Source organism: Pogoniulus pusillus, chromosome 13 (genome assembly GCF_015220805.1).
Source record: "Pogoniulus pusillus isolate bPogPus1 chromosome 13, bPogPus1.pri, whole genome shotgun sequence".
Taxonomy (NCBI): Eukaryota; Metazoa; Chordata; class Aves; order Piciformes; family Lybiidae; genus Pogoniulus; species Pogoniulus pusillus.
In genome coordinates, this window is record NC_087276.1 from 3,240,209 (window position 1) to 3,263,636 (window position 23,428).

Here is a 23,428-nt window from a genome sequence, read left to right on the forward strand (position 1 = left end):
AGGGAAGAACTTTCTCCTCACCTCCAGCCTAAATTTCCCCAGATTTGATGGCAGTGGGTTTTGTCTGCCTCGTGGTGATGATGGCCAGTGGTAAAACAAAGAGCAGCAGGAAAAACAGGAATGGTGATTTCTGGTGAGGGGAAAAGCAGGGGAGAGCAGGGAGAGAAAGACAAATAGAAAGTCCCCCTGCTCTTACATATCTTAGGCAGGCAGGGGGAGTGGGCTAAACCACAATCACCTGGTAGTGTTCAGACCCACCCCTGGGGAGGGGTAGGGCCACCTGGAGTCAGGTTCAAGATCACTCCCCCCAGGAGGGTTAACCCTGTACAATAAGTTCTGCAGAAGATGCTCTGTACAGACATGCAGCGGAAGTCCTTCCTTTCTATCAACTAGATCTGGGTCATTTCAGATCAGAATCTCCTTTGTTCTCTGAGATTGCCACGTCTGCAATTAGGTTTATTGTAGCAGTCTATCCACTCCCAGACAATTTGCTGAGGTTCCTGGCCACCTTCCTGTCTTTAGATGTGGCAGGGACACAACTCATCCTTTAAAGTGGCTGCTGGGAGAATTCAGCTGCCTGCTATATCAGACAGTGTGCAATCTAGTAGGAGCTAGATTCTAAAATCTTCTGGAGGAGGACTGACTCTCCTCTCATGTACACACACTCTCTGCAGCAATGGAATTGTCCATCCCTTGTCACTCACTGGACCTGGGGGTACTGATAGATAGTAGGCTGAAGATGAGCCAGCAGTGTGCCCAGGTGGCCGAGAGAGCCAGTGGCATCCTGGGCTGTATCAGGAACAGTGTGGCCAGTAGGACAAGGGAGGTTATTCTGCCCCTGTGCTCAGCACTGCTCAGGCCACCCCTTGAGTGCTGTGTCCAGTTCTGGGCTCCTCAGTTCAAGAGAGATGTTGAGGTGCTGGAAGGTGTCCAGAGAAGGGCAAGGAAGCTGGTGAGGGGCCTGGAGCAGAGCCCTGTGAGGAGAGGCTGAGGGAGCTGGGGGTGTGCAGCCTGCAGAAGAGGAGGCTCAGGGCAGACCTCATTGCTGTCTACAGCTCCCTGAAGTGACGCTGTAGCCAGGTGGGGTTGGTCTCTTCTCCCAGGCAACCACCAACAGAACAAGGGGACACAGTCTGAAGTTGTGCCAGGGAAAGTCTAGGCTGGATGTTAGGAGGAAGTTGTTGTCAGAGAGAGTGATTGGCATTGGAATGGGCTGCCCAGGGAGGTGGTGGAGTCACTGTCCCTGGAGGTGTTGAAGCAAAGCCTGGATGAGGCACTTAGTGCCATGGCCTAGTTGACTGGCTAGGGCTGGGGGATAGGTTGGACTGGATGATCTTGGAGGTCTCTTCCAACCTGGTTAATTCTATGATTCTATGATTTCCACCTAGCCTGGATTCCCACCAAGCTACAGTTCCTCTTGCTCCTAATTCTGGGCAGACAGTATTAGTTTTAAGGCAGAAGATATCCAAGTAGAAGCTGAGAATGGACAGAAGAAAGCTGAATGCAGCCACTCAAAGAACATGTTTGGGCATCATGCTGACAGAGATTCCAGAGCACGTAGTCTGCATTGTGCCACTGGCCTCATTAGCCAAAATTCAGAGTTTCAAACATTTCAAGACATCCCTTCTGCATAATTTGATAAAATTACTAGTGTGGTGAAGGGGCAAGTCCTACACCCATTATCTGCAGCTAGGTTATAGCTTCACTAGCTCTGATGCCAAGAGTGGATGCTTCTGCAGGTGTTACAAGCTTATGATCAGCAGGCTAAAAGAGGATGACTAAAGCTTTACATAGCTGTGGTTAAGAGGAAGTAGACTGTGGCACTCAGTAGAAAATTCGTATTTGCCTAGGTGTTTTATGCCAGTTATTTTCTTCTTGGAATGTGAGATGTGCTCTGGTATCTCATTTCCTCCTGTAATGCTCTTTGTTAGACCCACACCAAAACAGGCGGTGATAACAGCAGATAGTTTTGCTTTAAGTATAGGGAAGGACATTTGGATAACAGCATTCCTTTCCAAGGGGCTTTGTTCTGCTCTGGAGGATCCTCATTCAAAGCTCTGTGATAATACACTAAAAAAATACTAAAGGAGCCCAGAAATAAGCCTTATAGTGCAGCAAGGCTATGTGTTTGTAGATGTACAAACAGTGGCCAGCTTCATCTTGGCCACAACAACCCCATGCAGAGATACAGGCTGGGGTTGGAGTGGCTGAGAGCAGCCAGACAGAGAGGGATCTGGGGGTGCTGATCGATACCCGCCTGAACATGAGCCAGCAGTGTGCCCAGGTGGCTAAGAGAGCCAGTGGCATCCTGGCCTGCATCAGGAATGGTGTGGCCAGCAGGAGCAGGGAGGTCATTCTGCCCCTGGACTCTGCACTGCTTAGACCACACCTTGAGTGCTGTGTTCAGTTCTGGGCCCCCCAGTTTAGGAGGGACATTGAGATGCTTGAGCGTGTCCAGAGAAGGGCGACGAGGCTGGGGAGAGGCCTTGAGCACAGCCCTACGAGGAGAGGCTGAGGGAGCTGGGATTGGTTAGCCTGGAGAAGAGGAGGCTCAGGGGAGACCTTATTGCTGTCTGCAACTACCTGAGGGGAGGTTGTGGCCAGGAGGAGGTTGCTCTCTTCTCTCAGGTGGCCAGCACCAGAACGAGAGGACACAGCCTCAGGCTGTGCCAGGGGAAATTTAGGCTGGAGGTGAGGAGAAAGTTCTTCCCTGAGAGAGTCATTGGGCACTGGAATGGGCTGCCCGGGGAGGTGGTGGAGTCGCCGTCCCTGGAGCTGTTCAAGGCAGGACTGGACGTGGCACTTGGTGCCATGGTCTGGCCTTGAGCTCTGTGGTAAAGGGTTGGACTTGATGATCTGTGAGGTCTCTTCCAACCTTGGTAATACTGTGAAACTGTGATACTGTAATACACTAAGAAAATAGAAAAGGAGCCCAGAAATAAGCCTTGTAGTGCAGCAAGGCTATGTGTTTGTAGATGCACAAACAGTGGCCAGCTTCATCTTGGCCTGGACCCAGACAGGGTATGAGTTATAATGTGTTGTCCACGTTTTCTTTTCAAGCTCAGAGTGAAGCAAGCTGGGGTGAGCATTCAGAAGATTGTTCCTGGCCTTCAGACCATGGGCATCTGCTTGGATCAGTATTTCAGCATCGTACACCCTGAAGTGCCCTTCACCATTTCTAGCATTCAGAAGTTCATCAACAGCCAATTTGTTTTCCAGACCAGAAGAGAAATGATGCCAGAGTCATGGAGACATCGGCCAATGCTAGAGCTGAGAGGTACTGCCCTGATTTCAATGGCATAAAGGCCATTGTGCTGGAGTTGAACTCATGTCTTTCCATGGACTCTTGGCTTCACATAAGTCCAGTAAATGGCCTTGCCTTTGTGCAGAGAGGAGAGGATTAGGTGGTTCTGTTTGGAGAAACAGTACCTTAAGACGCTTGTCGATAAGTTCCGCTGTTTCCTCGCCAGATTTTGAGGGCTTTCAGGCAGAACTAACAGCTGCACTCCCTTTTGAAAGGCTTAGGCAGGGGTTTTCTAATGCTGCAAACCCTGCATCTCTACAGGCTTCCTGAGGAACAGGGGAAAAGCCAAGGGAGGATTGGATCGTCCTCTCAACCACCTTTAGTCTCAGTTGATCACAGAGTCACAGAGTTAACTCAACTCAGCTGGTTTTGGAGGGGATCTCTGCAGACTGTCTAGTCCACCCTCACTCAGAGGAGACTCAATCAGAGCAGGTTACTCAGGGCTATGTCTAGTTTGGTTTTAAACATGTTCAAGCATGCATACACCGCAGCCTCCCAGAGTGACCTATTCCAATGTTCAACCACCCTTAAGGTAAAAAGTCTGAAGTGGAATTCCTGCATTTCAATTAGTGTTCTTGTCTCTGATCCTTTCACTGGATAGCACTGAGAGAAGTATTTGTCACTCCCTGCTATTAGGTATGTAGCTACCCTTGAGGCTTGTTTTCTCTAGGCTGAACAGCCCCAGCTCTCCTAACTTCTCCTGATATAACAGGTGTTCCCAGCTTTCCCAGGCCCTCTATCCTTTGACATTTGCTTTTTCCAGTCTTCAGGAAGCTCCTCCTGTCACCATGACTTCCAAAACTAATTGAGAGTGGCCTTGCAATGATGCTGGGCAGCTCCCTCAGCACTCCTGGAAGCATCACATGAGCTTCTGTATGCCTGATTTGCTGTATACTCAGGCCTTTATGAACCTGGACCTCCCGTACTGACAGCAGGTCTCCATCACTTTAGATTTTCACACAGGTCTCAGGATCCTGAGATTGCTGAAAGGTTGTGATGGTTTGGGCTCTTACCTGTCCCCCCACACTTTTGGAATTGCCCCAGCTAACTCAGACAGCCTCTGGGAATATAAATGAAGCTATTTATTTACAGCAGCAAATATACAAGCAGCTATTTACAGTATATACAGTTATAGACAGAAATATACAAAGGATAAACAATACAGAAGCACAACTCCCCTCCCAGAAACCTGAGTCCCCAGGAGGGGCTCTCAAACCACCCCAACACCTCCCCTTGCCCTCTCAACCTTACCCCAGTTCTCAGGAAGAAGAGAGGTGCAGCCAAGAGGTTAGGGAGCAAGGTTAGTGGGAGCAAGGTTAATGAGATGTGACCAGGTCTGAAGGCAAAGGCAGAATGAAAGACAAAATGGAGAATGTTTTACTTCTTCTCCCCAGAGTTCTCAGTGTGACTGTGAGAGAAGGAGACACAATTGTTTTCATTTCACTGCCTGTTATCTAGTTCTTCTACCAAAACATTCCAGCTTGCTTCAAACTAGCACAAAGGTGATTCTTGCCAGCAAAGGCACTGAGTACCTTGGACTTACAGAATCACAGAATGCTTTGGGTTGGAAGGGACCTTAAAAATCATCTAGTTCCTGCCTGCCACGAGCAGGGTCACCTCCTACTAGACCAGCTTGTTCAAGAGGCCCCGTCCAGCCTGGCTTTGAATATTTCCAGGGCTTCTCTGGACACACTGTTCCAATGCCTCACCATCCTCACAGGGAAGAATTTCTTCCTAATATGTGATCTAAACTAAGCCTCTTCCAGTTTGAAACCTTACTCACCATTACTACATGCCTTTGTAAAACCTCCCTCTCCATCTCCTTTCTCTTCCTCGCACTTGCAGTGACTAAGTCACCGCTTTCTAGGTCCTGATTTTCTTTGCCTAATGTGCCTCTTCCAAACGAGTCCACCTCAAATTCCAGGACACAGAGTCATGCCCGTGATGACCCAGACCCTACAAAAAGACATTGTCCTTGGAACTCATCCCCTAAAATTAACATACCGAAGCGCCACGTGGAGGTCCAGGCTGCTGAAAACTCTTACTGATGCTTGTTTCAAACAGGCCAGATGATCTGGATGGAGTCCCTGCAGTGCATGCTCTACCTCTGCTCTCCTTTGCTTCGCACACTGCACGAGCTGGAGGAGCGCCAGATGCACATCGCAGACATTGCCCCCCACGACGTGACCAGGGACTTGATTCTTCTCAACCAGCAGCGGCTGGCAGAGATGGAGCTCTCCAACCAGCTGGAGAGGAAGAAGGAAGAACTGCGGATACTGTCGAAGCACCTGGAGGAAGAGAAGAAAAAGACTGAGGCTCTGCTCTATGCCATGCTCCCTCAGCATGTGGCCAACCAGCTGAAGGAGGGCAAGCAAGTTGAAGCAGGTGAATGGACAAGATGCACTCTAAAACAAAAGGAAGAAAGGAGTTGATCTTTACTGGGAAATACTCTTAGTTCCTCTGTGACAGCCTGTCCCAGGTCCAGACTATAGGGTTAAAACTTTTCTGGGCACTAGAAGATTGTTATTCCATCCCATAATTCTGCTATCTCCTTGTAAACTCACAACAAGGTCAGTTTGTTCTCCTTTCCTCCTCCTCTTCCTGCCCTGTGTGTGGCAGGAGCCACTTTATCAGGAAAAGCCTGGACAAGGACTGTCCACGACACTGATGTTATCCCTAGTTAGATGGAATGACTTGATGCTGCAATGGGAATTATATTAAAGGGGTGGATTGTGGCTGTCTGAGCTGATTTTCTAGCTCAGACACAGGGGAGAGGTGAACAATCCAGGGTTAGGCCATATAATGGCAACAATGGATAAGTTAATATCACTTCACTGGAGCATGAAGAGCTTTATGTCTGGAAGCACAGCTTGTTCTCCCCCCTTTAAAGTGGCTCCCATCACACACACAGGGCAGGAGGAGGAGGAAAGGAGAATGAGCTGACCTTGTTTTGAGTCTATAAAGAGCAGAATTATGGGATTGAATAACAATCTTCTAGTCTCCAGAAAATTTTTAACCCTATAGTCTCACCCTGGGACAGAGCCCCAGGGAATGGTAAGGAATGGAAGGGACCACCTCTGGGGATCATTCAGTCCAACCCCCCCTGCCATAACAGGGTTGCTTATGTTTCCAGGTGGATTTGGAATCTCTGCACCAAAGGAGACTTCACAACAGAAGAGCACTCCAGCACCCTCACAGGAAAGAAAGAGGTTTTTCCTCATGTTTAGATGGAACCTCCTGGGTTCCAGTTTGTGCCCTCTGCCCTTTGTCCTGTCACTGGGCACCACTGAACAGAGTCTGGCCCCATATCCTCCTCACACCAGTCCTTTAGTTATTGATAAGCATTGAGAAGATCCCTTCTCAGTCTTCTCCAGGTTAAAGAGCCCCAGGTCTCTCAGCCTCTCCTCATAAGACAGCCTAATATCCTAAAGAGTCTCTCTATAAGCCTGGGATCATCAGGATTCCCACTGCTGTTAAAGACAGCAAGGAAGAATATGCTCAAGTTGCCTTAAGTGAGCACATAGATGAAGTGAGGGGTAAACTGCTCCATATGGGAGCAATGGGTGGACAAAGGGCTGCACTCACATGTCTGGGCTGTTTGAGATGTGTCTTGCATTTGTTATACTCTTTTTATACTCTTTTATCAATATAGAATCAGCCAGGCTGGAAGAAAACTCCAAGCTCAGCCAGTCCAACCTAGCACCCAGCCCTAGCCAATCAACCAGACCATGGCACTAAGTGCCCCAGCCAGGCTTGGCTTCAACACCTCCAGGCACAGCCACTCCACCACCTCCCTGGGCAGCCCATTCCAATGCCAATCACTCTCTCTGACAACAACTTCCTCCTCACATCCAGCCTAGACCTCCCCTGGCACAACTTGAGACTGTGTCCCCTTCTTCTGGTGCTGCTTGCCTGGCAGCAGAGCCCAACCCCACCTGGCTACAGCCTCCCTTCAGGGAGTTGCAGACAGCAATGAGCTCTGCCCTGAGCCTCCTCTGCTGCAGGCTGCACACCCCCAGCTCCCTCAGCCTCTCCTCACAGGGCTGTGCTCCAGGCCCCTCACCAGCTTTGTTGCCCTTCTCTGGACACCATCTCAGCCCCTGTAAGAGAGCAGTACAAGCGGCAGATCAGAGGTCCTCCAAGCATGATGAGAAAGCAGATGTCCTGGTCGTTCATCCCCTACAAGTACTTACTGCTGGTGTTTTTGCTGACAGGAGAGTTCAAGGAGTGCACCATACTGTTCAGTGACGTTGTGACCTTCACCAACATTTGTGCCCAGTGTGAGCCAATCCAGATTGTTCTCATGTTGAACTCCATGTACCTGCGGTTTGACAGGCTGACCACGGTGCATGACGTCTACAAGGTATGTGCTGATCCGTGCAGGCTCCAGAAATAGTCTGGGGAAGATGTTACTGCTGCCTTTGGTTCTGTCACAGAGTCACAGAGTGTTAGGGGCTGGAAGGGACCTCCAAAGCTCAGCCAGTGCAGAGCAGGATCACCTAGACCAGATCACACAGGAATGCATCCAGGTGGGTTGTGAATATCTCCAGAGAGGGAGATTCCACAACTGCCATGGGCTACAATGCCACAGGCATCAAAAGAGATGGGGAGGTGCTTGATGCAAGCCAATCCATTTATTGCACTCCAAACATGTGTTAATAGACCTTTCATCAGAAGGCTACAAATTGTATTACACTGCAATTGGTCATGGCTTGGATGGCAACACTCTGTGCTGGGTTAGGAACTGGCTGGAGGGCTGAGCCCAGAGAGTGGTGGTGAATGGTGCCACATCCAGCTGGCAGCTGTCACTAGTGGTGTCCCTCAGGGATCAGTGCTGGGCCCCATCCTCTTTAACATCTTCATAGATGATCTGGATGAGGGCATGGAGTCAGTCATCAGCAAATTTGCAGGTGACACCAAGCTGGGGGCAGATGTGGCTGGGTTGGAGGGCAGAAGGGCTCTGCAGCAGGACCTTGACCGCCTGCACAGATGGGCAGAGTCCAAGGGGATGGAGTTCAATAGCTCCAAGTGCAGGGTGCTGCACTTTGGCCACAACAGCCCCATGCAGAGATACAGGCTGGGGTCGGAGTGGCTGAGAGCAGCCAGACAGAGAGGGATCTGGGGGTGCTGATTGATACCCACCTGAACATGAGCCAGCAGTGTGCCCAGGTGGCCAAGAGAGCCAGTGGCATCCTGGCCTGCATCAGGAATGGTGTGGCCAGCAGGAGCAGGGAGGCCATTCTGCCCCTGTACTCTGCACTGCTTAGACCACACCTTGAGTGCTGCGTTCAGTTCTGGGCCCCCCAGTTTAGGAGGGACATTGAGATGCTTGAGCGTGTCCAGAGAAGGGCAACGAGGCTGGGGAGAGGCCTTGAGCACAGCCCTAGGAGGAGAGGCTGAGGGAGCTGGGATTGGTTAGCCTGGAGAAGAGGAGGCTCAGGGGAGACCTCCTTGCTGTCTGCAACTACCTGAGGGGTGATTATGGCCAGGAGGAGGTTGCTCTCTTCTCTCAGGTGGCCAGCACCAGAACAAGAGGACACAGCCTCAGGCTGTGCCAGGGGAAGCATGAGGAAAATATTCTTTCATGTGAGGGTGCTGGAGCCCTGAACAAGGCTGCTCAGAGAGGTTGTGGAGTCTCCTTCTCCAGAGAGATTCCAAATCCACCTGGATGTTATCCTGGGCAAGCTACACTGTGTGACTCAGCTTTAGCAGGGGGCTTGGACTAGATACCTCCAGAAGTAATTTCTAACATCTGCCATGCTGTGGTTTCCTTCTGATGTCAAAGAGCATTGATTAGATCTAGGCTGTGGTGTAGGCATTGTCTCCAAACCTTGCTGGAAGGATCAGAGCCCTGGCTGACACAGAATGATAGTGTTATCAGAATCATAGAATCAGTCAGGGTTGGAAGGGACCACAAGGAGCAGCCAGTTCCAACTCCCCTGCCATGCCCAGGGACACCCTACCCTAGAGCAGGCTGCACACAGCCTCAGCCAGCCTGGCCTCAAACACCTCCAGCCATGGGGCCTCAACCACCTCCCTGGGCAACCCATTCCAGCCTCTCACCACTCTCATGCTCAACAACTTCCTCCTCACCTCCAGCCTGACTCTCCCCACCTCCAGCTTTGCTCCATTCCCCCCAGTCCTGGCACTCCCTCACAGCCTCAAAAGTCCCTCCCCAGCTTTTTTGTAGCCCCCTTCAGATCCTGGCAGGCCACAAGAAGGTCACCTGGGAGCCTCCTCTTCTCTAGCCTGCACAGCCCCAACTCTTTCAGGCTGCGCTCACAGCAGAGCTGCTGCAGCCTCTGAGCATCCTCCTGGCCCTGCTCTGGACACACTCCAGCATCTCCACATCCCTCTTGTCATAGGGGCTCCAGAACTGGATGAGTACTCCAGGTGGGGTCTCAGCAAAGTGGAGTAGAGGAGGAGAATTAAGACCTCCAGATCTACCCAGATTTGCCAAGCAGGTCCTACATTTCTGTCCTTAGCTTATTAATTATTTGGGGAGGCAGAAATAGCAGAGGCCCTGCCCTCCTTCCCACTTCTCCTCAGCAGGGCCTGCAGTTCACCCCAGAAGAAATGACATTGGGAAATCAGCAGCATTTCTGCCTGGGCAAGGAAACTGTCCTCAATAATTGAAGCATCCAGGATGTGGCCCACAGATTTGAGGATAAATTAGCATCACATTCTATTCCAAAACATCCATCATGAGTAAATTATCTGCCACTCTAATAATCTCTTTTGGATGCCTGCATATAACTCCCATTAATATTGAAAGGGGGTTACTGGGGTGCAGAGAGGAGGACCAGTCTGAGACAGAAATGAAATATCAAAGTTGATCAAAGAAACTTGGCCCAAGCTTGTAAACATCTGAACCTATGAATAAATCTTGGTGAATTAAATCCCCAGAAATAATTAGGGTATCTATGTGCATTAGTGACTTTTTAAAGCTGCTTTTAATTAGTTCCAGAAGACTGCTATGGGTCTGGGTGTCAGACAGAGGACATCTGCAGGGACACATCCCTCCAGACTTCATGTGCTGAGTAGTTTTAAGTCATTATGTGAATCATAGAATCAGCCAGGTTGGAAGAGACCTCCAAGCTCAGCCAGTCCAACCTAGCACCCAGCCCTAGACAATCAACCAGACCATGGCACTAAGTGCCTCATCCAGGCTTTGCTTCAACACCTCCAGGCACAGCAACTCCACCACCTCCCTGGGCAGCCCATTCCAATGCCAATCACTCTCTCTGACAACAACTTCCTCCTAACATCCAGCCTAGACCTCCCCTGGCACAGCTTGAGATTGTGTCCCCTTCTTCTGTTGCTGCTTGCTGAGCACAGGGGCAGAAGAACCTCCCTTGTCCTGCTGCCCACACTGCTCCTGATGCAGCCCAGGATGCCATTGGCTCTGCTGCCCACCTGGGCACTGCTGCCTCATCTTCAGCTCCTCTCTCCCAGCACCCCCAGCTCCCTCTCTGCCTGGCTGCTCTCAGCCACTCTCTCCCCAGCCTGTAGTGCTGCTTGGGGTTGTTCAGTCTCATCCCATTGGCCTCTGCCTACCCATACAGCCTGGCCAGGTCCCTCTGCAGGGCTCTCCAAAGATGAAATTATGTTCCTGTGCTCCTTTTGGTGTCCATTTTTAAGGAATTCAATTACTCTAAAGAAAACCAATCTCTTACTTACTGGTGGTAAGTGTAACTGTGAAGCTCCATGAGGCCATTGTAGAGCATCTCCTTACCCTGTGGCAGTCTTTTATAGTGAATTTTCAACACCTGAGTATTCTCAATTCCTCTTCTAGTCCAAGAGAAAACTCCTGTACAGGGACAACCACCAAAGTATTTCACCAGTGTCTCAAAGATTCACAAGATCTCTTGCTTTATCCAATGCCTGCCTGAGTTCACAACTAGGATTACAGAATCCTTTTCCTCAGAGACTGCAAAGTATGAACTGAGCAGTTCAGGAGCATCCTTCTTTACAACCAGCTGCTTTTCCTTGACATGACCCTGGACAGCTTGCTCTGAGTGACCCTACTTTAGCAGGAGGGTTGGATCAGATAGATGATCTCCAGAGATCTCTTCCACCCTCTACTATTCTGGGATCATGTCAAGGTGGGTTTGGAATCTCTCCATAGGAGACTCCATAAGCTCTCTGGACAGCCTGGCCCAGTGTTCCAGCACCCTCACTTACTAGGAAGGTGCCTGAAGGAGGATGAAGCCTTCAGGCTTTTTCTCAGAGACTGCAGCTCGTTGTGGACAAGCAGCTGGTTGTAAGGAAGGATGCTCCTGAACTGCTCAGTTCATACTTTGCAGTCTCTGACATGCTGCAGAGTGGAGGGTTCTTAGTTTAATGTGAACCCTTCAATAACAAGCATAGAATGATAGAATCACAGAATGGTTTGGGTTAGAAGGGACCTTTAAAGGTCATTTAGCCAAGCCCCCCTGCAGTAAGCAAGGATGTCTTCAGCTAGATCCAAATAGACTCCCTTTGCTTTGTTGTGACTTGGAAACCAGAAATCTCTTTAAAAAGAAGTAAGATTTTAACACCAGTTGTGACTCAGAGCTAATTAGTAGCACTCAGCTATCAGATAACTCCTGGCTGAGGAGCCTGTGCCTGGAGATAGCTCTTTGCTTTGAAGTCTGCCTTGGGCAAAAGGAAGTCTGACACTTCCATCCCTTACTTGACTGCATCTCACAGGCAGAATGCATTGAACTTTTCAGTGCAGAGTCAGTGACAGTCTCAAGGAACCTGACACATGCTTGAGCTTTCCCAAGATCAGAACCATCTTTAGAAGAAAGGAGTCCATGCAGGTGAGAAGGGATCCCAGACAGCAAAGCACTAACCTCAGCAAGATCTAAAACCACTCTGCAAGTTCGCTGACCACACCAAGCTGTGTGCAGCAGACAGGCTGGAGGGAAGGGATGGCTTCTAGGGGGACCTGCACAGGCTGCAGAGGTGGGCACAAGCCAACCTCAGGAGGTTCAACAAGACCAAGTGCAGTGTCCTGCATCTGAGTCAGGGCAATGCCAAGCACAAATCCAGGCTGGGCAGTGAGTGTGGAGAGCAGCCCTGAGGAGAAGGACCTGGGGGTGCTGGTGGAGGAGAAGCTCAACAGGAGCCAGCAGTGTGCACTTGCAGCCCAGAAAGCCAAGCAGAGCCTGGGCTGCAGCAGCAGAAGTGTGGCCAGCAGGGCCAGGGAGGGGATTCTCCCCCTCTGCTGTGCTCTGCTGAGACCCCACTTGGAGTACTGCATCCAGTTCTGGAGCCCCTGGGACAAGAGGGATGTGGAGATGCTGGAGTGTGTCCAGAGCAGGGCCAGGAGGATGCTGAGAGGCTGCAGCAGCTCTGCTGTGAGCACAGACTGAAAGAGTTGGGGCTGTGCAGGCTGGAGCAGAGGAGGCTCCCAGGTGACCTTCTTGTGGCCTTCCAGCATCTGAAGGGGGCTACAAAAAGCTGGGGAGGGAGTTCTGAGGCTGTGAGGGAGTGCCAGGACTGGGGGGAATGGAGCAGAGCTGGAGGTGGGGAGAGTCAGGCTGGAGGTGAGGAGGAAGTTGTTGAGCAGGAGAGTGGTGAGAGGCTGGAATGGGTTGCCCAGGGAGGTGGTTGAGGCCCCATGGCTGGAGGTGTTTAAGGCCAGGCTGGCTGAGGCTGTGTGCAGCCTGCTCTAGGGTAGGGTGTCCCTGGGCATGGCAGGGGGGTTGGAACTGGCTGCTCCTTGTGGTCCCTTCCCACCCTGACTGATTCTATGACTATGATTCTGTATGGCATGCTCACACCCTTGTCCCTTTCAATTAAAGGTGGAGACAATTGGAGATGCCTACATGGTGGTAGGTGGGGTGCCCGTGCCTGTACCCACTCACGCTGAGCGAGTGGCCAACTTTGCCCTGGGGATGATAATAGCAGCCAAAGGAGTGCAGAACCCAGTTTCTGGAAGTCCTATCCAAGTAAGTTGTTAGCACCAAGATGTGTGTGTGTGTGTGTGTGTCTGTGCTAACATCAAAGAGCTTCTTCTGCCTCTTGTGTGGTTCTGGGCATGGCCCACGTGGGTACTTTTTTCATGCAGTACCTCTGCCCCGTGGACATTTCATGTTTTACTGGTGTCCAGGGTTGTGCTGGGATGAACTTTTGACTGGCTGGATAGCATTAAGAAGAATGTTAAATAACAAGTGATGTTTTTGGGGGGTGTTTTATGTCTTTGCAAAGATAAGAGTTGGGATCCATACAGGTCCTGTCTTGGCTGGAGTTGTTGGAGAAAAGATGCCTCGGTACTGCTTGTTTGGAGACACAGTGAATATAGCTTCCAGGATGGAGAGTCATGGTGTCCCCAGTAAGATCCACCTCAGCTCCAGTGCCTACCAGTGAGTAGCTGTGATGGAAATGTTGCCTGTTAAAAGCTGTGCTTAAACTCACTGCCTGGATAGCTTCAGGTTGCAACACAGCTGGTGCTGTCTGCAGCCACTGATTTATGCAGCTTCCTAACAAAGAAACCAAACCAGCAACAGACCAGAGAGACAGGCTGGATGGGTGGGCAGAGGCCAATGGGATGAGATTGAACAAGGCCAAGGGCAGGGTTCTACACTTTGGCCACAACAACCACAAGCAGTGCAACATGCTGGGGCTAAGAGCAGCCAGGCAGAGAGGGAGCTGGGGGTGCTGGGAAAGAGGAGCTGAAGATGAGGCAGCAGTGCCCAGGTGGGCAGCAGAGCCAATGGCATCCTGGGCTGGCTCAGGAGCAGTGTGGGCAGCAGGACAAGGGAGGTTCTTCTGCCCCTGTGCTCAGGCCACATCTTGAGTGCTGTGTCCAGTTCTGGGCTCCTCAGCTCAAGAGAGATATTGTGGTGCTGGAAGGTGTCCAGAGAAGGGCAGCAAGGCTGGGGAGGGGCCTGGAGCAGAGCCCTGTGAGGAGAGGCTGAGGGAGCTGGGGGTGTGCAGCCTGCAGCAGAGGAGGCTCAGGGCAGACCTCATTGCTGTCTGCAGCTGTCTGAAGGGAGGCTGTAACCAGGTGGGGTTGGTCTCTTCTGCCAGGCAATCAGCAACAGAAGAAGGGGACACAGTCTCAAGCTCTGCCAGGGGAGGTCTAAGCTGGATGTTAGGAGGAAGTTGTTGTCAGAGAGAGTGATTGGCATTGGAATGGGCTGCCCAGGGAGGTGGTGGAGGCACCGTCCCTGGGGGTCTTCAAGCAAAGCCTGGCTGGGGCACTTAGTGCCATGGTCTGGTTGACTGGCTAGGGCTGGGTGCTAGGTTGGGCTGGCTGAGCTTGGAGGTCTCTTCCAATGTGATTTATTCTATGAAAAGAGGTAATGGTTTCAGACTGGAAGAAGACAGAGTTAGATTAAAGTTTCTTCTCCATGAGGGTGATGAGGCACTGCAACAGGTTGCATAATGAAGTTCTGGAAATGTTCAAAGGAATGTGTCCTGGAATTAGAGGTGAACTTCTTTGGAAGAGGTACATTAGGCAAATCAGGACCTAGAAAGCAGTGACTTAGTCATCATAAATGTGAAGAGGAGAAAGGAGATGCTGAGGGACATTTTGCAAAGGCATGTAGTGCCTTTGTAATGGTGAGTAAGGTTTCAAACTGGAAGAAGCTTAGGTTACATCACATATTAGGAAGAAGTTCCTCCCTGTGAGGATGGTGAGGCATTGGAACAGTGTGCCCAGAGAAGCCCTGGAAATATTCAAAGCCAGGTTATTGGGGCCTTGAGCAAACTGGTCTAGTAGGAGGTGTCCCTGCCTGTGGCAGAGGGGTTGGAACTAGATGATCCTAAAGGGCCTCCCAACCCAAAATCTTCTGTGATATATTCTGGTTATTTCAAGCACACTTGTATAGGAAGACAGAGGTTTGGGCATTCTGAACCTCAAGTGCAAAATATGGGACAAAGTAATGGATAGCTTATTTGGAAGTAACAAGAGTGATGTAGAAGCTAGAAAGAGAGAGCATTTCATTTGGCAGCTTGCATAACTAAAAGAGTTGAACTCTCTGCCTAAAAGCCTTCCCCAGACTTGGCCCAAGTTGTGGTGAAATAGTTTTGTTTGCACATAGGATCATGCCTTTCACAGGCATACCAAGCTGGATAAAAACTGGTCAATGCAATCAAATCCATAGCAGGACTTTGAGATCACAGAATCATAGAATCAGTCAGGGTGGGAAGGGACCACAAGGAGCAGCCAGTTCCAACCCCCCTGCCATGCCCAGGGACACCCTACCCTAGAGCAGGCTGCACACAGCCTCAGCCAGCCTGGCCTCAAACACCTCCAGCCATGGGGCCTCAACCACCTCCCTGGGCAACCCAGTCCAGCCTCTCACCACTCTCATGCTCAACAACTTCCTCCTCACCTCCAGCCTCACTCTCCCCACCTCCAGCTTTGCTTCCTTCACCCCAGTCCTGGCACTCCCTCAGAGCCTCAAAAGTCCCTCCCCAGCTTTTTTGTAGCCCCCTTCAGATGCTGGAAGGCCACAAGAAGGTCACCTGGGAGCCTCCTCTGCTCCACACTGCACAGCCCCAACTCTTTCAGTCTGTCCTCATAGGAGAGCTGCTGTCCTTAGAATCACAGAACCACAGAATCCAGCAGGTTGGAAGAGACCTCCAAGCTCAGCCAGCCCAACCTAGCACCCAGCCCTAGCCAAGCAACCAGACCATGGCACTAAGTGCCTCATCCAGGCTTGGCTTCAACACCTCCAGGGACAGCGACTCCACCACCTCCCTGGGCAGCCCATTCCAATGCCAATCACTCTCTCTGACAACAACTTCCTCCTGATCTTGAACACTGCATTCAGTGTCCAGCAGAGGGCTGTGAGGATGATGAGGGGACTGGAGGGCATGGCTGATGAGGAGAGGCTGAGGGACCTGGGGCTGCTTAGTCTGGAGAAGAGAAGACTGAGAGGGGATTTAATCAATGTTTATAAGTATCTGAGGGCTGGGGGTCAGGAAGGGGGGGACAGGCTCTGCTCACTGCTCCCTGGGATAGGACAAGGAGCAATGGGTGTAAGTTACAGCACAGGAGGTTCTGCCTCAACACAAGGGGGAACTTCTTTCCTGTAAGGGTCCCAGAGCACTGGCACAGGCTGCCCAGAGAGGCTGTGGAGACTCCTTCTCTGCAGCCTTTCAAGGCCTGTCTGGTTGTGTTCCTCTGTGATCTGTGCTAGGTTGTGTGGCCCTGCTCAGGCAGGGGGGTTGGACTGGATGATCTCCTTGGGTGCCTTCCAACCCCTGACATCCTGTGATCACAGTGTTGCTAGCTGTCCTTTTATTGGAAGGTCAGGAAGATCAGTACCAGAAGAAGAGAAGATGTTACACTCCTATGGAAGAATAGCAAGGTGCCAGGCTGGGGGGACTGCAGGCTGGGCAGCCTCATGCCAGCCCCACTGAAAACCAATGCCTCTTGGAAGCCATTTTTGGACCTGTGAAGGTGGCAGTTGGGATCAGTCAGCCTGGCTTAACCAGGAGTAAATAATGCATGGTGAAATGACTGGAGGTAGTTCCCTCTAACCCACCTTGCCTGCCTCAGCTCTCAGTTTCTCTTGACAGGTCAGTAGAACCCCTCCATCACACTGAAGTATTTGACTGTGTGGTCCATTGATTTTTGATCAGGCTGCACGTGTGTAGCTATGAAAGCACAGCAGGCTTGGACAAACAGCTGAAACAACCTCTCAGATCAATACTTTTTTTACCCCAGGCTGCTGTGATTCGAATTGGCAGCATCACAGAGTTGTAAAAGACCTTTAAGATCATCAAGTCCAACTGTGAACCCAACATTGCCAAGCACACCTCTAAACCGCATCCCTGAGTACCACATCCATGCATCCTTTAAATACTCTAAGGGTGGTGACTCCACCACTTTCCTCAGCAGCCTCTTCCAGTGCTTAACAACCCCTTTAGCAAAGACATTTTTCCTAGTGTCCAATCTAAATCTTCCCTGGCACAAGTTCAGGCCATTTCCTTTTGTCCTATTGCTTGTTACTGAGGCAAAGAGAGCAACACCCAGCTCGCTGCAACCTCCTTTCAAGTAGTTACAGATGATCTCAGGAGCAAGCCTGCTGCACAGGCAGCATTCAAACAGCTGCTCTAAAACATCAGTGTTACTTTTGCTAATCCTAGTTTTTTTTCCCATGTTGTCTTGCTTCTGGTATTTTAGGTGCCTAAAACACAAGAACTTTGAGATGACTGAAAGAGGAGAAATAGAAGTGAAAGGCAAAGGGAAAATGCACACATACTTCCTCATCAGGAACAAAACTGCAACTGAGAATGAGATAATGGGAAGGCCATTGAAGGACTTAGATTCTGGCCATGAATCTGTTCAGTCCTTTCAAGAAGGCAGGACTGAAGCCATACCAAGCTGTCAGCAGACAGGTAGAGCCAACTGGAGTCTGGAGTCGTTGCCCCAACAGATGAAAACTCATGGGACTCGATTAAACATCCTTTTCTTTTTCTCCTTTCAGTTACCCAGACTCAGCCAGAGAAGGACCAGGCCCCAGCCATTGCCATGAAGTATAGTGATGGCCCCACAGATCCACAAAACAGCCTCAAAAGAAGAAATCAAGCCAAAATTGCAGATTTAACAGGTACTTCTCTAGTAACTAAGTAGCGAAGGTGACACGATGAGGAAGGAGCTGAGCAGCTTCGTTACCTTCCTCCTCTGAATAACTGTTGCTTTACCCAAGCCAGATATTCATGCCAACATGCCCATGTGGCTAGGGAAACCAACCATTCTGCATGCATTCCCCTTCAGAGCAATCCCAGGCATGAGTTGTGCACAAGGGAGAAGGAAGCTGACATAGCTGCCCAATTTCATAGTCCTTTGGACAGCACCAGCAGAACAGGTCAACATTAAACGAGTCTTCACATAGACAGATCCTATTGTTCATGCAAGCATCTGTTCCTGGAGCTTCTGTCCTATAATAATCTGAATAATTCTTCCTCTCAAGGTGTTTGCTAACATGGATGAGAGAAAATTAGTTTGTATACTGAGAAGAAATGTGTCAATATTAGCAAATGTTTAGATGTTGCACTGCAGTGAACTGCCCAGGGAGGTGGTGCAGTCACCAACCCTGGAGGTGTTCAACAAGAGCCTGGATGAGGCACTTGGTGCCATGGTCTGGTTGACTGGGTGCCAGGTTGGACTGAATGAGCTTGGAAGTATCTTCCAACCTGGTTGATTCTATGATTCTGAGGCTGAGAAGGAGACACCTCACTGGCTGTGCAGCCTGGAGGTCCCCAGGCCTGTCAGCTGCAAGGGTTTGGAAGGATTTATGGCCATGCACATGTTCTGTTACCAGAGTTCATTCTCTGAGAAAATAGATTTGATGCCCTAAAAGTTTTATCTAACACAGCAAATCTCCTGATTCTGTTTAGATGCTTTGTGAGTGTTGTACAGACTGATTATGTTGGCACTGACTGATAGAAAGTACTTTAGTCCCTTCTCTCTCACCTGCTTTGGTCATAGAATCATAGAATCAAGCAGGTTGGAAGAGACCTCCAAGCTCAGCCAGTCCAATCCAGCACCCAGCCCTGGCCAAGCAACCAGACCATGGCACTAAGTGCCTCAGCCAGGCTTTGCTTGAACACCTCCAGGCACGGTGACTCCACCACCTCCCTGGGCAGCCCATTCCAATGCCAATCATTCCGCCAACAACTTCCTCCTCACATCCAGCCACAACTTGAGACTGTGTCCCCTTCTTCTCTTGCTGCTTGCCTGGGAGAAGAGACCAACCCCACCTGGCTACAACCTCCCTTCAGGGAGCTGCAGACAGCAATGAGCTCTGCCCTGAGCCTCCTCTTCTGCAGGCTGCACACCCCCAGCTCCCTCAGCCTCTCCTCACAGGGTTTGTGCTCCAGGCCCCTCCCCAGCCTTGCTGCTCTTCTCTAGACACCTTCCAGTCCCTCAACATCTCTCTTGAATTGAGGAGCCCAGAACTGGACACAGCACTCAAGGTGTGGCCACGATGTGGTGGTTCATCTACTCTGTGGTGGGAGTTCAGCTTGTCTGGGATGTGCTAACCAGCAACCCTGTACAGTTATTGAAACCTCCCACTGAAAGAGTCTTTCCTTTCAGGCAAAACTTACGATGCCAAAAGCGATGGGAGTCTCCATGGCAACCAGCAGGCAGATGATGGTCCTTGTCCTCTAAACCAGGGAAGAGTCAAACCTGCTGCTGAAGAACCACGGCTTAGAAATGTTCGCTCTAATTTTTGCACTTTGCTCTAAGTTTCTTAGGGTTTGGGGTGGTTTTTTTATGTTAATCAGAGCAATTTGGTTATGATTCTGTGCATTTCACTGCTGTGAGACTGATTTTGTATGGGAAGTGTCACATGATTTTTGTAAAGAAACCCAAAACCAGCAAACCACAACAAAAAAACATCCAGGCAAGAGATAAAGGCAAAAGGACATTTCAACACAAACAGAAAACAGTGGAGGATAACTTTGCTTTTAACCAGTCTACATTTGTCATCCACTGGAGAAGGAAACCACCTTCAGAAGCTTTGGAGATGCATTTTTCAGCCTCTGCAGTGTCTGTGAATGTCCCTGTATAAAATCCACTTTGTGGTATCTTATGCAGCAATAGAGAACGAGGTGACTCATCCAGCTAGAAATACTCCTTCTCAAACAAGCACTTGCCATAGGAGAGACATTCCCTGAAGTGACCATCTGGACTTCAGCACAGCCAACAGCTTCCCTCTGTGAGGTTGGCATAGTTGGGGCTGCCTTTTAGCTGCACTGACAGTTGAATCTCTTTGCAGGTCTTTCATTGGGTGAAGGCATTCTGCGGTGGACGTGCAGAAAGATCCAACACAACCTTGTATTTTTCCATCCTGAGAAGTAAATATTCTGTACTTTATAGCAGCCACCAGTAAAAACCCATCTGTGAGCTTTGGCCCAGCTGTCTGTGCTGGGCTTAGATGACTGCAGAAGGACATGCACATAGTGGAGTTCTGTGGCATCACAATTCATCACAGCACCGAAGGACTGCTCAAGACCTTCGGATGAGTTGCAAGTCTATTCCTCATTTCCTTAACTCAGCTAAACAAACAGAAAGTTTCAGGACTGCAGAGGGAGGCTGACAGTGCTGGAATTAATGTTCTTCACTGAAAATAATAGCATTAAAGATCACCATCACTCACCTGCTGTCAGAAGCTTCTCAGCTGAGTTACCTCCATCCTGATGCGTCCTTAGACTGTGCTTGATCAGAAATGGCAGAGAAAACTTTGAAGGTCACCTGTCAAGGACTTAAGATGTAGGAACAAAAAGGACAATGGTTTTAAGGGTTTTGGACTCCATCCTTGGAGTAAGTGGAATGAGCTATTGCTGGGTGACTTTGGCAGGAGATGCCCTACACATCAATTTTGGGCGTGGACTAACTGTCTAAGGATGCAACCATGAGACCACTTGAGCAAGGACTCACTGGAGAAGATGACAGTGTTGCTCCTCTGTTGCATTACGTTTCCATTCTGTGTCTGCAGCAAGAGTGAGGGTCTTTAAACACCAAACAGCAAAGCAGGACTGATGAAAGCCACCTCCTGCCCTCTCTAGTATAACAAGATGAAGTTCCACCTGGTTAAATTATCTCTTTAAAGCTCTGGGAGAGAAACTCCTCTGGGTGCTCTGCAGCTCTGTCTACATTGGTGAGCAGTGCAGAGCAGGAGAGGAGGACTTGGAGAGCAAGACCATCCATGCTGTTGTCCACACTTGTAGGTATTCCAGAGGCTTGTTAAGTGTGGTCCCACACTCTGAACACGTGTTAGCTATTGGGGCACTTTATAATAGACATGCATTTGTTTTTAAGTTGAGTGTCAAGATTTGAGATGTTTGACTGTGTAGTAGCCTCAGACACATAATATCCAACTTTCCCCTTTATCCTTTGTGGTGGGTTAGGAACTTCTCCCTCCCCACCCCCCCACCCCCAGTTATTGAAATTTACCAGAGTAGCTGAGATGGCTTGGAAGGAAGATGAATCCATAGTTACAGCTGTCAAGGTCTGGAGAACAAAGATGAACAATATCTCTGTCCAGAGAATTCCTATAGATTTCCATGTTGTGAAATGAAGGTGCAAGAGAGACCAGAGAGCACCACAAAACTATTTATTAAAGGATAAAGTTGAACAAAACAGGAGAGAGAGAAGGGGGGGGGGAAGAGAAAGAGGGAACAACAGAGAAAAAGAGAAGAAGCAGGGAAGGAAAAGAGCAGAGATTATATTACCATCAGCTGAAGATGGGGAGAGAGAGAGAGATGTGTGCATGGCCCAGGGATGTTCCTCTGTGGAGTTCATCAGGAGTTCTTCTTCTGGAGTTGCTCTGCAGGAGTTGTTGTTCTGGTGGAGGTGCTCTGGTGGAGGTGCTCCTCCTGGCAGGCATTGTCACTTTATACAGTTTTTTGGATGGGTGTCCAGGTGCAGCTCCCCAGCAAATCTTCCTGCGGATTCATGCATTTGTAGGGCTCCAGCAGCCGCACCGGGGAGCTCCTCCCTGTGCTGCTTACCTGTCCGTACCCCAAATACACATCAGCCTTTTCTCTTCAGGGTAGCTGGTGTAAGACGTGCACATCCTGGGCATTCAGGCCTGGGCTGAGTCTGGGAAGTCCACACAGGCACTGTATCTGTTGATTTACATCCCTGAGCATTCGGCCAGGCACCTCGGCTGAGCCCGGGAGGGTAACAAAGGCAACCTTTATCTTTGCTGATGATCAAGGAAGAGACAATTTAGACTCTTACAGCAGCAAAGCAAAATGTGCAAGCATATATACACAATATATTTACAAGTATTTACAGGCTTACAGAATTGCTTAGGTTGGAAAAGCCCTTCAGGATCATCCAGTCCCATCATTAGTTTCACACTGACAGGTCCATGACCAAACCAAGTCCCTCAGCACAACATCTCATCACTAGGAATTGCTGTGGATGGAAAGGACCACCAGCATCATCCAGTCCAACCTTCATCCCAGCAGCCTTCATCACCAGACCATAGTCTCAGGCACCACATCCACTCTCCTTTGAAACACCTCCAGGGCTGGTGACTCCACCACCTCCCTGGGCAGCCTGTTCCAGTGCCTGACCACCTGCTCAGGAAAGAGCTTCCTCCTAACAGCCAACCTAAACCTCCCCTGATGCAACTTGAGGCCATTTCCTCGTGTCCTATCATTAGTAACTGGGGAGAAGAGACCAGCTCCAGCCTCACCACAACCTTCTTTTAGGTTGTTGTAGAAGGCAATAAGGTCCCCTCTCAGCCTCCTCTTCTCCAGACTAAACACCCCCAGCTCCCTCAGCCACTCCTCATAGCTGATGTTCTGCAGACCTCTCCCCAGCCTCGTTGCCCTTCTCTGCACCTGCTCCAGCACCTCAATGTCCCTCCTGTACTGTGGTGACCAAAACTGGGCACAGTACTGGAGGTGTGGTCTCACCAGTGCTGAGTACAGGGCCATGATCACCTCCCTGCTCCTGCTGGTCACACCTAACTACAGCTAGATATAAATTAATGCAGAAATCCAAACTCCTTCCTGGACAAAGGAAACTGCCCAGAAGGGGCTCAAAGCTACTCTCTCTTTCTCCCTCTACTTGCCCAGAGAGCCAAACAAAACCAACCAGCAAAGCTTATGTTGTTATTTGTTAGTGGAGAGGTATTAGAGGAGATCAAAGGAGAAGCAAAAGGACAGAGTGGGACAAGTTCTTTACTTTTTGGCCTTTTCCCCCTTTCAGCAAGCCAATGGATGCTATGGGCTTCATCATGATTTGCTTTTTACAACCAATGATCTGAGTTCTCTCATTAAAATATTCCAATTAGCCTCAAACCAGCACATCCCTGACTTAGTTTTGTCTAGGAGAGATCCATTTGTGCACTTTGAGACTGCTCTGCAACCTGAGGAGTACAGTGAGTGGGTTTGACCTAGCAGCACCATGCTGAGAGAGTGCCCTGCTATGAAGGGCAGGGTTGATTGACTGATTGCTAAGGATTCTGCTATCTAGACACTGTTCTCTGTTTTGGTGAGGGTGAAAAAAATCCCTGAATGTTTAATGTTGGAGTGTTTTGATCACCAGTAAGTGCTCCATGCTAAGTCATGCCGTGCTCTACTGATGTGCTCAGTTGTATTTTCTGTGGCCTCTGCTACCATCTGCTCCTGCTGGAGATGCAGGCCTGGTTCATA

General features: G+C 49.9%; 1 protein-coding gene across 1 annotated transcript in view; it reads left to right on the forward strand.

The window, feature by feature from the left end:
• LOC135180257 (guanylate cyclase soluble subunit beta-2-like) overlaps positions 1-21,076 on the forward strand; it is a 39,883-nt gene extending 18,807 nt beyond the window's left edge. Inside the window, exons 11-18 of the mRNA XM_064152632.1 lie at positions 3,061-3,277; positions 5,369-5,689; positions 7,519-7,667; positions 13,096-13,242; positions 13,502-13,656; positions 17,433-17,647; positions 17,737-17,859; positions 20,035-21,076. Of these exons, the coding sequence (XP_064008702.1) occupies positions 3,061-3,277; positions 5,369-5,689; positions 7,519-7,667; positions 13,096-13,242; positions 13,502-13,656; positions 17,433-17,647; positions 17,737-17,859; positions 20,035-20,117 (1,410 nt within the window). The 3' untranslated portion in view covers positions 20,118-21,076. The remainder of the gene's footprint in view (positions 1-3,060; positions 3,278-5,368; positions 5,690-7,518; positions 7,668-13,095; positions 13,243-13,501; positions 13,657-17,432; positions 17,648-17,736; positions 17,860-20,034) is intronic.
• Positions 21,077-23,428: the final 2,352 nt, after the last annotated feature.